The sequence below is a fragment of the Amblyomma mixtum genome, chromosome 2 (assembly GCF_055824585.1).
Source record: "Amblyomma mixtum isolate Tamu chromosome 2, ASM5582458v1, whole genome shotgun sequence".
Lineage (NCBI taxonomy): Eukaryota > Metazoa > Arthropoda > Arachnida > Ixodida > Ixodidae > Amblyomma > Amblyomma mixtum.
Window position 1 is genome coordinate 235,931,356 of NC_143013.1, and position 14,187 is coordinate 235,945,542.

At 43.9% G+C, this 14,187-nt stretch overlaps 1 protein-coding gene across 1 annotated transcript in view; it reads left to right on the forward strand.

The window, feature by feature from the left end:
• The first annotated feature begins 781 nt into the window (after nucleotides 1-781).
• Nucleotides 782-14,187, forward strand: part of LOC149363003 (uncharacterized) — a 31,765-nt gene continuing 18,359 nt past the window's right edge. The window contains exons 1-3 of the mRNA XM_089568411.1: nucleotides 782-1,004; nucleotides 4,436-4,649; nucleotides 13,039-13,189. Of these exons, the coding sequence (XP_089424537.1) occupies nucleotides 4,438-4,649; nucleotides 13,039-13,189 (363 nt within the window). The 5' untranslated portion in view covers nucleotides 782-1,004; nucleotides 4,436-4,437. The remainder of the gene's footprint in view (nucleotides 1,005-4,435; nucleotides 4,650-13,038; nucleotides 13,190-14,187) is intronic.

Genomic DNA, 14,187 nt, shown 5'->3' on the forward strand with positions numbered 1-14,187 from the left:
CTTGCCTGAGCCCTTTGTATTTTGCGCTGCAGTAAGCATTCACTGCTGTAAATGAACTCATAGGAGTTAGGCTCTTGTTATGAAGCAATGGAACAAAACTCTTTAGACAGAGTACTCACACCTGGTTGCACCCGCAGCCGCCGACCCGACTGAGGACCTGGCTGACACTACCGCGAAATACATCAGCGGTGGCGGTGGTAGTCCCCCGGCTCCACACACACCGACGCCGACACGACCAGCGCCTCAGACTATGAGACCAGCGCCTTCGACTATGCGTCCGACGCCTCCGACTATGCGTCCGGCGCCTTCGACTATGCGTCCGGCGCCTCCGACTGCGCCACCGGTGCCTCCGACTGCGCCACCGGCGCCTCCCACTACACGACCAACATCTACCACTGTTGCTACCACAAGACGAACGACTCAACCACCAACAACGCCGACAACTCGACCAACGACGACGACCAAGCGCACAATACGAACGACTCAACCAACCACAAGACCGACAACTCGAGCAACGACGACGACAAAGCGTACAATTCGAACCACTAAACGAACCACTAGACCGACAACTCGACCAACGACGACGACGACGACAAAGCCAACCACAAGGCCTACAACTCGAGCAACGACGACGACAAAGCGTACAATTCGAACCACTAAACGAACCACTAGACCGACAACTCGACCAACGACGACGACAAAGCCAACCACAAGGCCTACAACTCGAGCAACGACGACGACTAGAACGACAACTAGAACGACAACTAGAACGACAACTAGAACTACAACTAGAACTACAACTAGACGGACAACTACTAGAACGACAACTAAAACTACGACTAGACGGACAACTACTAGAACGACAACTAGACGGACAACTACTAGGACTACAACTACAACGACGTCTACCACAACTACTACTACGACGTCTACTACAACCACAACCACGACGTCTACAACTACTACTACCACGTCTACCACAACAACTAGCACGACGATCGGACGTAAGTCTGCATGAGTGTGCTGTGCGGTATGTAGTCCTTCGCTTGCATGTAGCGAGGATTCATTAGAATTGTAATGTGTTTTCAGTCATGATTTCTTTACTTACCATAGTTTGCAAATACCAGCGGGTCGTAGCACTATTCAGCTGAGGTAGAAAAGATAAAGTATAACCACCTTTATGTTCATAATAAAATTGCTCCAGAATCTAATATTTAGCCCGACAGACACGAGGCAGACCACGTGGCAAAATTGTTTCGATTGAATTTTATTTTTAAGAACGTTGTGAAGAAACGCCAGTGTTGCAGCCGCCAAGAGACGGCTCCGCTCAGACAGATATTAAGTGTAGTAACGTGAAGAGTGAAGTGAGTGACAACCGTGTGACGAGGGTTCTTTGTGAACAGCTCCTTCACCCGATGTTAGAAGGCTGGTGAAGCTCGCTCAACTTCTGTGGTCATGCGGTGTTATGTGGTCATAGTAAAAAAAAAAGATTAAACAGTGTTTGTGCAGCTTTCAGAGGCTCTGCTTTTCTGCAATTCCATAGCTTCTCGCGTGTCGCTATACACTCGCACCAGAGACGCACATGCGAATGTAATAAAACTACTTTCTTCATTTCTTCTGTAAAAGCATGCAGAATGTTCCAAGTGCGGCAACGTTGCACATCAAGTGCAATTATGTCGGGCTTTAAATTATGTATTTTTATATCCTTTTTTTTCTCGGATAATCTCAGTAACGCTCCGTGCGGCCTGATATCTAGGCCAAGCGCGAAGAATTGCGGAAAAACTTTCTAGAAGCTTTTAGCGGCTGTTCGCGTCAGCGTGAGTTATCATGTTCGCAGAAGGTGCGGCAAAATCCTCCTAATCGTGCATGTCACAGGTGAAAAAACGTGCAGGGAATGTCAGTGTAAACATAAAAAAAAATATTCGCTACCGCTTAGCTGATCGGACCATGCGCTGAGCCGCCGTGAGGATGTATTGCTGCAAGTAAACCTTTCCAAGTCTTGGACACGAATAATAGAGCTGATCCCCGCGAATACTTTAATGGCTATTCATTAATCCGAAAATTCTTGCCTTTTTACATTTTGATAACGGACAGTAAACATAGCTTTCGAATACAGTACGAAGATTTAATGCATTGTACTAGATTCGCAATCGTCGTTTCCGAATAATGTTTTTAAGAAACCGAATATTCTTAAGACCCCTCTACAAATTACACGGAGAAAAAAAAAGACTCTCAGCTAGGTTACCACTGTTTACCGCGCTGGCATTAGCGAGAGTTGTTTAAGAGAGTGAATGTGATATTTTTGAATAACTAAGGCCTTTTCCTTCTTTGGTTAGAAAGAGCGCTTAACGTCTCCACGCTGTAACCCTTGAAGTCACATTTTCACATTTTTCGTACCCCTTAGTATGTCGGTTGCCATGGCGCTTGCAGTGACGGCATGCATGACGTCACTGCACTCTGACAATAGTGAGTTGCGTGGCGCTACGCCAACATCAGCGTGACAGTGCCGGTAAAAATGCGCTTAGAGGGACACTAAGGACAACTCCAGGCAATTATAGTTGTCAATTGAGGCTTCTCTGGTTCTTTCTTCCTATGTTGACTTTTGTCCAGGAACAAAATACTTATTGCCGAGAAAACTGGATTTAAAACTCTACCCGTCAGTCGATTCCTACTCGTGATGTCGTTACTGAAAAGGACGGATTGCCGCTGTTTTAAAGTCAATGGCAGTGTAGTATAGCCTCTGGGATCCGCACGAAAGGCGGTGTGTGTGGCGCACGCATTTAACTTTTGAAATTGGCCGGTGATGGCGACACCTGTAGTTCGTACTCCATGGCAACTCTTTCTGGCAATGAAGTAGAGGCAGTGAAGCCGAAGCCCCCCCCCCCCGCACTTATCATAAGTTGCGCAGTATAGTCCCCGCTCGCAGTTACTATTTTGATCTTGAAACTGTGTACTGTAAGGTTTCATTATTTGGGAGAATTTTAAATATAACTACCATTTTCCAAGGTTAGGAAGTCAATAAAAACCGTTTTCTTGATTAAAACAAAGGTGCCAGCCGCGTCTTCTTACAAAAAGCTTCAATAGATGGCGCTAGCTGCACATTCAACAGGCGCACCGACTTGCTTCCGAACTATTTGGCCGAATGGAACAATTAAGGTCCACTGGACCCTGTAGCCTTCCCTTCATTGCCAAGAAAAGCTGTGGCTGAATATAGCTGCTAAAAGCTCTGTTTTAGGTGCGAGTGATCTCTTTGATTCGAACACAGTGCACATCGATACAGGTCAAGTTCTTTTTGACCTCAATTTTCCTTCAACCACTTTCGCTCTGAAAGAAGCACCCTTGGGATCTTCACAGCATTTTCCCGCACTGCCTGTCAGCGTCCTAATTAGCTATGCATGATGGTGCTTGATTCCCTCCTTACCGGTTTGCACCGAGGTGCAGAATCACGCCTGCTACTGTGTTATTTGTCCTAATATTGTGCTAAACAAGTAGCTCCTTATTGTCCGGCGGAGACACACCAATCTAGCAAACTACCACAGCATAGCGAAATCATTAAAAAAATAACACATTCCGCATGGATTACATGGTTGCAACTGAATTCATCGTCCCTGGCTATGGAACCACATAATCACAAGCACTGCAAAGCCGGCAGGCAGGAAACCGAAATGTTATCGTTGGATGTGGTTTACGGCGAGCACAATGGTCTTTAGCCAGTCGCCTCATTTATTAAAATAAGAGCCATTATTTATTCCTGATAACCGGAAATATTTATCTCCAGCGTAGCATCTCGAATCTTGCGATGAAGTTCATGCCTATTTCTAGCTCGTTCTGCACTAAGTCGCACTTAATGGCAATATTTCAACCTTTTCTGGCGTTAAAACACACACAAAAAAATTTTCCCAAATTTTGTGAAAACGAAGCGGTCGGTGCAATACATTCGAAAGTAATTACAATAAGACCACAAAATTATTTGCTATGCGGAAACAAAATATTTAGAGCAAATTGTTAACGTACATTTATGAAGTGCCTAATATTCAGTGAGTATTTTCTCGGGGAACATAGCACTCCGCTCATTCTGACCGGACCCTGTCATTCAGAAGAAATGCTTAACCTATGCTTGCACTAGGTGGCGAGAGTTGTCATTGACGTGGAGTCCTGCTATCTTGGTATTTCTACCGTTTGCTGCTTTCGCAGCAAGTCACTCCATACGAAATGGAACATGGATATTCATTTGAAATTAATGATCAAAGAATACGGCCCCTGCGCGGTACACCCGGCACAAAAGCGTATAGTTTCAATGGGCCAGCCATTTCACAATATTGAAATTAATGTGACCGAGAAAAACTCGCTCTTTAGGCGTTGGCAGTCACAGCATCTTAGTGCTGCGAGTGCCGATTGGCGCGGCTTCACATGGTTTTTAACCGGCACGCCGCAGCGATGAAGGAGCTGGTGTGCACGGTGGGCGACACGGCCGCGCTGCCTTCGATGTACCCGCCAGACAGGCTGTGCCACTACATCTTCTACACGCACGTCTACGTCACTGAGGCAGGACTTATATTTCCCACGCGACTTGTGAAGAGCTACGATGTTTTCAAGAATGTGATCCTAAAGTACACTAAGACCGAAGGAGGTGTTTCCATCGACATCAGGTGAGTGCCCTTTCTGGCAATCAAAGGAGGGAATGAGGAGAGAGATATCGATTGTGTGCGAATGAATCAACACTGACGGAAAGAAACCTGTAGGTCTGAGTGCCCACGCCCGTGTTCGCACTGTCTTCTGGAGGACTATGTAAATGTACGTCTCTATGGCGTACAATTCTGGCTCATTTTAAGCGAAACTGTTCTCTTGAAAGATAAAATTTGGCAAAATATGAGCCTGGAAAAAAACAACAACAAATGATAGCTGAACACGGCGCCACATTTAGCTTCTCCCCTTTACTACGGTTTGCCTGCTGCGAAGCTCAGTACACAATATTTTCTTGGGAGTTTCATCTAGATTTGTCGAACAAAAAAAACTTTCAAAAAATTAAATATTCGCGATAGTGTTGCAATTTAAGAAAAAAATATATTGATACAACCGCTCTCAAGTTATCCACTAAGTACTGCACAATATGTATTTACATTTCTTCCTCTGGAATCAAAGATTGCTTGGAAGCCTCTGATAAGCCCGTTTTAATCTTTCTCATGTGGTGGAGTACTTGTCCACCATTCCCTCCATGAATCCGCCAATCAACCACCGACCGGAAATTTCCTACGGCTGCGGAGCACCTGAAAAGGTTTCGGTCAGACGTGTCACTTAGCGGCGGGGGCAAATAATCTTTCGATCCCATCCGACACCTATTAGAAACTGAACCTGGATACGCATAATGCTAGAAGCTTAGCTGTTGAACCTTATCTTATCTAGAAATGTTGTTACAGGTATTAGCTGTTGTGAATAAGCTGTCTAAGTGCTTGGTGAGGCTTGCAGGGCAGATGAACAATTTATAGTGTTAAAGAACAGATACATACTATGCTATTATGGTTTAGTCGACAGGTTAGAGTTAGGTCTGAAGCTCCTAATTATTGAGTAAATATATCTGGCAACATAGAGGAATTCTACAGCGTTAATGAGATGGAGGCAGTTAGTGAACCTCAACTTGATAACAGGCGGAGGGTGAAGGTTATACATGCTACACCTATACTTCTGGCTATAATGAAGTCGAAAGGTCGAATGAAAACATCCATTCGACCGGAATTACTAATAATTCGAATTACACTGTACTGATGGGCGACATCAGTGACAAGGTAGGCAAGAAGCATAAGCAAGGCAGGCTGTGGCAGAATGGAGCACGGATTCTAGTAGGGAGGCGCTGTTAGTACACGTAGCAGAACAAAGCATTGACGGGTCACAAATGCCGTATTGCACAATCGGCTGGGCAGAATAGGACTTCGAAGCACTTTAATGACGACACTAAAAGCAATGGACTTATATTGCACGCCCATCTTTGCATTGTGCACAATGTGCACGCGCGAATGTGAGATGTGGTGACCACAAAATGGCGAGGTATGTTTAGCCTAGATTTAAATAGGGAATGGAAGAACCAGGTAAAACACAACATGTGTGAATTAGCCGCAAAACGGAAAGTATGTGAACTGAGCATTTATCGGGGGAACGGATATACCAGTATAGCCGAATACGATGACATTAGTTTCCAGGAGATCAGTGGTAACCTCTGAAATACCATTACGGTGTTTGGCATAGATGACGCAGCTCGTAAGGATAGTGGCAAGCTATCCAAGGAGGCAAAACATCCAATTAAGAAACGCCAAAGTACGATAACCTCCAACCGCAGAGATAAAATAAAGCTTACAGAACTATGGAAGACAATAAATAAGCCTGAGATAAACGACACAGAAAACTGTATTATGGAGATAATTGAACAGGGTGTAGAAGAAGGAAGGTAGCCTTAAATTGGTCGGGAAAAAAAGTCAATGGCAAAAGAAGCCGAGGTTTTCGGACATCAGTTTTGTTGTCAGGCAACTGTGATATATTTTAAGATACTGTTATGGAGGTTTTCAACGTAATGGTCCAATCCTCCTGGGGCTAGCAAAACCTTTCCTTTAAAATTTGACCTCGCTCGCACCAAGTAGCTGAAACTTCATTAGAAAAACAATAGCGGATTTTTTTGGCTAGAGCAAAAATATTGTAAGCGAAACTTTACAAACCTTCCGAGGGGAGATCTGCGAATACAAAGATTGCTACAGTATCTTACGCTACGTGAAAAAACTGCATTTCTAAAAATCCACCCGTTGATAAATGCGCCGGTCCAGAATTTCTGGGTGTGATGACATGTACGCCCTTAGTGACGATGAAGGCAATTATATTACAAATATGTACTGAAAGTTTATTCATCAAGGAATGCTACACTGATCTTTAAGGTAATCGAAATGATCAGGTTGGTAATAAAAAAGCCAGTGTTTTTGAGGAATTGGACATTAAACTACTTACGAAAGGGGAAGTCAAGAAATCTTCGTAAGCAATGAAATAAAAGGAGAAAGAAAGGCAGATGAGGGTCATTTAGCTGAAAATTTATTAAAAGATGGTGGGAACATTGCGCATGGAATAATTGACAGGCTGTATAAGAGGCGTCTCATGACCGCAATCCTAGCAGAATCTCGGAAGAACACTACAGTTATCTTATTATAATAGAGAGGCCGTGTCAATAACTTGAAAAAATTAGATCGATAAGCTTACTCTCCGCTGTTGCAAGGCATTTGCTAACGCAATTGCTAATCGATCTATATAAACCCTAGTAGTCAAAGTACCAAGCTTGCTTTCAGAAAGGCCACTCAAAAATAGCCAATATTCGCTCTCTGTTCGCTCACCGCCATGCAGAAATGCGCACAGTATATGCGACACGCACGCACGCACGCACGCACGCACGCACGCACACACACACACACACACACACACACACACACACACACACACACACACACACACACACACACACGCACACGCACACGCACACGCACACGCACACGCACACACACGCGCGCGCGCGCACGTATAGCGAAGTGTACGCTTCGTTAAAGGAAACATATTTATCGATCTTCCGATCGAAACGTCGAGTCGAATAAATATGTTTCCTTTAACTAAGCGTATACTTCGCTATATATTCTTGTAAGCAGTCAATTACTTCATGCTTTCGCAACCTATATATATATATATATATATATATATATATATATATATATATATATATATATATATAAGGAAAGAGTTGAAGTACACTTCTTAGAGAAACATTTATTTACCGACGGTTTCGGGCGGTGGACCGACCTTCATCAGGGTAAGGTTGTTTGTGAACAAAGACGATCCACTTGCTCACGGCACCGCACACAGATGGAGAGGGAAAGACGCTCTCCTTTGAGGAAACAAAACAAAACACGAAAAGCAAGACAGTGGCGGACAAGGTTGCTCCTGCCGATTAAGGGGAAAATGAGGGCTGCAAAGCGAGCAGACAAAAAAGAAATGAACGTACTCAAGAAAGGGGAAAAGAGGGGGTAGGGGGAAGGGAAGGAGGCAAAAGGTTGTAGCGGAAGTGGAGAGGGGTGAGCTGTCTGCGAGGAAAACCGTTGAGAAGAAATATTTTGGGCGGAGGCTTCCTTCGGCGGGAGCGGGACGTTCGAACACGCGGGAGGAAAACATTATCGCGTCCGTTGCATCAGAGTGCCAACCGCCCGACAGAAGTGTGGTTACTGACTGTTTGAATGTGAGTTACGGAGGCGGCGGCGCGGTCACATCGACGGAGAGTTAACCGGCCAGACGCCGGACGGAAACCTGATCCCGTGGTTGGGCCCCGCGGAACCCAGCGCAAGCCCCCGGCCGCTACTCGTCAGCCACGCGCCCCCTCGCAAAGACACTGCGCCGCCGACGAATTGCCCTTTCAAGGAGCGAAGTGGGGGGCAGAGCAACGAAAAAGCGAGAGAAAGAGAGGGCGTACGCAAAGCAGGAAAAATAAAAAGAAAACAAAAGAAGAGAAAAGAAAAAAAAGGGGGGGGGGTGGAAGGCCCCCTTATGGCTTACTGCAGAAGTCGTTTCAGCAGCAATGTTTGGGCATAAGGAAGAAAAGAAAGATTGGGGTAGGAGACAGGCGGCTGGTAGACGCAAACACCCAAAATGGTATGACCTCAGGCGATTCAGTGAGGAAGCTGTGAATCTCACTGGGCCTCTGATTTCTGAAGTGCGGAGAGAGCTCCGGGGTTCTCATTTATACCGGCCTGCACCGTATTAAATTTGAAAATAAAGTATGACGCCCGTTGTTCCCGCTCACGGGTATTTTTGAAACCGCTCTGTAGCAGAGTGACTTTAATTTTGTCGAAATCATGATTTTCTTGACGGACGTGTTTCGACAGGGGGAGGAGAGGAAGTGATTTGGCATGCGCGCGGTGATTATTGAATCGAATTCGGAAGGGATTCTCGGTCTGGCCAATGTATTGCATTTGACAGTTGCCGCACTCGAGCGTGTACAGTACGTTACTACTGTCACAATTCAAGTTCTCTCGAATGGAGTGTTTGAAATTAGAGTGTGTGCTCTGAGCCAACGTCGTTTTCTGCATGTGCTTGCAAACTTGACACCGATTCTTCCCGCAAGGCACGCAACCTACAGGCTCTTGTTTACTGATACTAGAGTGAACCACATAATTTTGCAAATTTTTTGGTCGTCGGTAGGTGACCCGTGGAGCCGTTGGGAAAATCTTTGAGAGTCGGTCGCTTTGTTCGATGATGTTAAAATGTTTTCTTAGAATTTTGTTTACATTCGGAAGGTTGTTCGCAAAGGTTAAGACTAGATTAGAGCGGTGTTCATTGGGAGCTGCTGACGCGGGATCCCCAAACAGTTCGTCACGATTTCTCTCTTCCGCTTTTCTAATTGCATCGTCGACAATAGAGAGCGGATAGCGCTGATGATTCAAAACCTCTCGCATACGATTAGAATTTTCCTTAAAATCTTCTGAGCGTGAGCACACTCGTTTGAATCTGATGGCCTGAGAGTATGGAAGAGGTTTTGCAGTGGCGTGGGTGGCAGTTCTTGTAATGGAGGTACTGTTGTCTATCAGTGGGCTTCCTGTAGACACTGGTGATTAAGATGCCCTGTTCTATTCGAATCAAGACGTCCAAAAAGTTAATTTGATTGGTCGAATAGGTGTGCGTAAAAGAGAGGTTTGGATGTATGTTGTTAAATGATGAGATAAACTGGATGAGCTGGTCCTCAGCTCTTCTCCACTTCTCCACTTCATTCTCCACTTCCGCTACAACCTTTTGCCTCCTTCCCTTCCCCCCGCCCACTCTTTTCCCCTTTCTTGAATTCGTTCATTTCTTTTTTGTCTGCTCGCTTTGCAACCCTCATTTTCCCCTTAATCGGCAGGAGCAACCTTGTCCGCCACTGTCTTGCTTTTCGTGTTTTGTTTTGTTTCCTCAAAGGAGAGCGTCTTTCCCTCTCCATCTGTGTGCGGTGCCGTGAGCAAGTGGATCGTATTTGTTCACAAACAACCTTACCCTGATGAAGGACGGTCCACCGTCCGAAACCGTCGGTAAATAGATGTTTCTCTAAGACGTGTACTTCAACTCTTTCCTTATGTTATCAGCAGTCGAGCAAGTTTTTTCATCGTAACATATATATATATATATATATATAGAAGAAGGGGTCACAACATTGCAATTATCTTCATTTAATAACGAGAGTTTCGAACGGAGGACCGTGCTTCCATGTGTATACCCTTAGGAAGGACGGTCCTCCATGCGAAACTGTCGGTATTAAATGAAGATAATTGCAATGTTGTGACCCCTTCTTCTACAAGTATTCCTGGCCCATTGAACGACAAGACCTGCTGCAACTATATATATATATATATATATATATATATATATATATATATATATATATATACAGAGTGTTTGACTTAATATGTTATGCAATAATCAAGGACGGTCTTTCTGAGCTAGAAGAGCAATTTTCTGCACAGCATTGTCTGCACTGTAGCGCATCGGAATAGAGGTAACACGTACTAACTAGCAGGCTTCTTTTAACTAAACACTTTTAACTATTACCGTTATTCTCCGTATTTAATTAGAGGCGTGTGCTGTGCGTATGTAGTATCCGTATTAGTGTTCAGAATTTTAAAAACCCAGCTTTCCTCGTCGATGTGCCTGAACAATTTTTGGCTTTTTCAACGAGTTACACGCTGTGGAGGCGTTTCTTTGCCTGGAAGCATGTCCGAAGTGCATACATTTTAGCGCGACGTAGACTGCCGAAAAAAAATTGTTAAAACTCAAAAAAATCATTTTTTAAAATTGCAGATAGTCTTATTTGAAACACTCGGTATTACGAGAAGACGTTCCTCGAAATCTCAGCAGCGATGCATGTATTGGGTAATCCGAGGGTAGAGGAGTCGAATTTAAAGGTACAAGAGAATAAATAGAACGGCTGCACAAAGAGAAATCTACAATGCTGTCATGCAAGGAGACAAGATCTCTGCAGCACAATTCAATCCGCGTTTAGAGCACGTATCGTACTATTTTAATGAAGAATACTTTACTAGGCTTAGATTCGCTGATTATATCGCCTGGCTAAGCAACTCAGGGGCTGAATTGCAAAGAGTGATCGAAGACCTTGACAGGAAAACAGGCAAAGCAATAACGTAGGTATAAAATTCAAATTAACAAAGCCAAAGTAATCTTAAACAGTCCCTGAAGCGAACAAGTCGCTATATCGCTATTCCTCACAAAGCTCAAGAGTTAAACCGCCATTCGACTAAGTTTAACCAATAACTTTTTTAGCTTTGACTTTAGGAGGCAGAATAATATCGCAAAATTAATGGTCGTGAACATCAAAGCTGAACCCAGTTTCGGAATTTTCTTAATCGCGAATGTAGTTTAATGTACCGAAAGCCAGAAATAAGCATTTGAAAGCTCGTTGAGTTGGCTTGCTCCCCATGAACATTTATAACATAGTGTTTATCGCGTTTATAATGCAGCAAATGCGTACACCGCTTCTGTATTTTTTTTACTTACAAGAAGTTAAGGTGATTTCCGTTTTATATATGTGAAGTGCGGGATGAACAACACAAGCAGCTTTTGAACGCATATATTTGACGTTGGATATTTCGAAATACATTGCCGCTTAAGGATACTTAAACATGTGTTCACCTGCAGTGTTGCAGGCTGTCAGTTTTCGTAATTTAATCCAGTCCATGAAATAAAAAATGAGTTAAATTCACGTATTTGTCCTTTATTAATAGAGCAACAGAGCTAGTAGAAAAGTAGCTAAACAGAGCTAGCAGAATCCACCTGCACAAACCGCACTGTCGTATCTCTCATGACGTTTCGAAGGCACATCTCTGTTGAACAACTTGAAACATCCTGTGTAGGAAGTTAGACTCACCTACGACACTAATGAAAACCAACCACATCCCGCTACCTGAAGTACACTTAAAAATATCCCCTTTATTGTTTATGCACAGACTCTTAAGAAAAGTAAACCTACCTCATATCAAAGTTTTTAAATAGTTATCCTCGAGACAAACATACTAGTGAGAAAGCCATTTGCTTGAACCAGTTTTCGACACCATTGAAACATCTATGCTCTGTTTTTCTCGCGGACTGTTTGCGACTGAAACTTTCTTCCGGGGGATGTTTTGCATCCCTCTAGTTTTGGTCGCGTTTCTGAATATCATTTTTCGAGTAATTGGCTGTTGTATCTCTTTTCATTGTTTGTAGCTTCGTGAGCTTCAGTTTCTTGTGCCACTGTTAGTGTTCATATTTTGTGGAGCCCCTCCTGCACGAGCAAAAATCTGGGTCTATGGTGATTTGAAATAAATAAAACCTAACCACCGAAAATTGTAAGTGGTTAGGTATCATAAGTATTTAGGCCAGGGAGTTATCTTGGCCTCAAAACTTATATAACTGAGAATAGAAGAGAGTGCATTTAGCAGCAACGAAGAGCAGTTCTCACTATTTGGCAAAAATAAAGTTTACAAAAGCCGTATCTTACCCCTCCGAACTTATGGGGCAGAAAAGGGGGGGGGGGGGGGGGGGGGTGGACGCTACCGCAATGGGTTGAACCTTAAGTGAGGACGGCGCAGTGGGGTATGGTAAAGAAAATTATAGGTCCAGTATTAAGTAATTAGAGGAGAGCAACATGGGCAGGAAACAAACACGGCTTAATGTTATCACTGTCAAAAACGTGAAGAAATGCACTAAGCCGAAGAAATCGCAAGGGTAGTTGTGTGCGTCAGTCAGGTTGGCTTAAGCGTTCAGTTAGATTATGGGGATAAGGTTATCAGAGATGACATAGGAAAGGATTAATTGGAGACGTATGGGGAAGGCTTTGTCCTGCAGGGGACCTAATTAGGCTGAAGCTGGTAATTCTTCCTCATTCGCATTGGGGGCAAGTGGGAGTGGCAGCAAAAAGTAGGCATGTCATAGAACGCTCGAATTATTCTCTGTAACTTAGCCTGTTGTGCGGTGCTGAGAACAACTCCTGCTGTTTTATTACAGGTACCTTCAAGAAGACAAGATACACCTGTCGCGGAGTCATTTTAAGACGCTGGCGGATAACCGAATACGGCACTACGGCTTCCTCAATGTCATCGAGTACATCAATAACCTGGACAAAATATTAAGGAGCATTAGCAAGGTTTTTAAGACGGTGCGTGCCAAGAGCTTCGCTTGCGGTGTGGGTGGCATTAATGCCATGTCTTTTCGGCGGTCAACTTTCAATAAACACAGGATTATATTCCTCCCACGCGCACGGCTCGCGATTGCAGAAAACTGAGGTAGAAACTTCTTGGACCAAAATTTCGGCCAGTGATGGGTTCTTCGTGCTTTCCAGCAAATGTAACCATGATGACGGGAGTTTGAAAATCACGAACATGTGGAAGCGAGAGTAGTTGGGGGTGCCACGAAGTTGCGGATGGCCGTGTTTTGCTGCAAAAAAGCGAGCGAACCATTTTTGTGAAGGTAAAATATGTGACAAAGTGACTGTATGTGCTGTTTCTATATTTTGAGCGAGAAACGATTGATGAATAGAGGTAGTTTCCTAGCTTCGGTTCTCTCGTAACGGAGCTAAGACTGCCTTAAAAGTGCATAATTATTTGTGCCCCTAATTATAACCAATCCAAGCTGCTTGGAATCTTGGATTGTGCAGCGATAAGGTTCTCGTTCCTGAAGAGAAAGGGAAGAATAGGGAGACACGGAGATGAAACCAGGCAGTGTCCGGTAGGCCACTTTACAAGAGGGTATACGACGGTTATTATGAGCGAGGTGGTGCTACCAAGAGCCCAAGAGCTTGCATCCTTTGTTGTCATGATCAACATGCGCATAGCGGTAGCTGAGAGCGACTTTATAGCTCTGAAAGAATGGTAGTACGTTTTGTAGGACAAGCAGAAAGTCGATTAATTTGTGCTTATGATAGGCCATTGGGATCTAAGCTATGTTTCATTGACATGATGCTTACAGTGTGGCTAAGATTTTAAAGAATGAAGCAGACAGAATTTCTCTTAACTAGTTGGAGCGCATGAAAGCAATAATGTCTGATGTGCTGTTGTAAAGGAGGTAGAATTTTTTTACTTCTTATGAGCACCTGTTTTGTAGCGTTCTAAATTTAAAAAAGGGACGCTGTAATAAAATGTCGGCACTAACAACGCG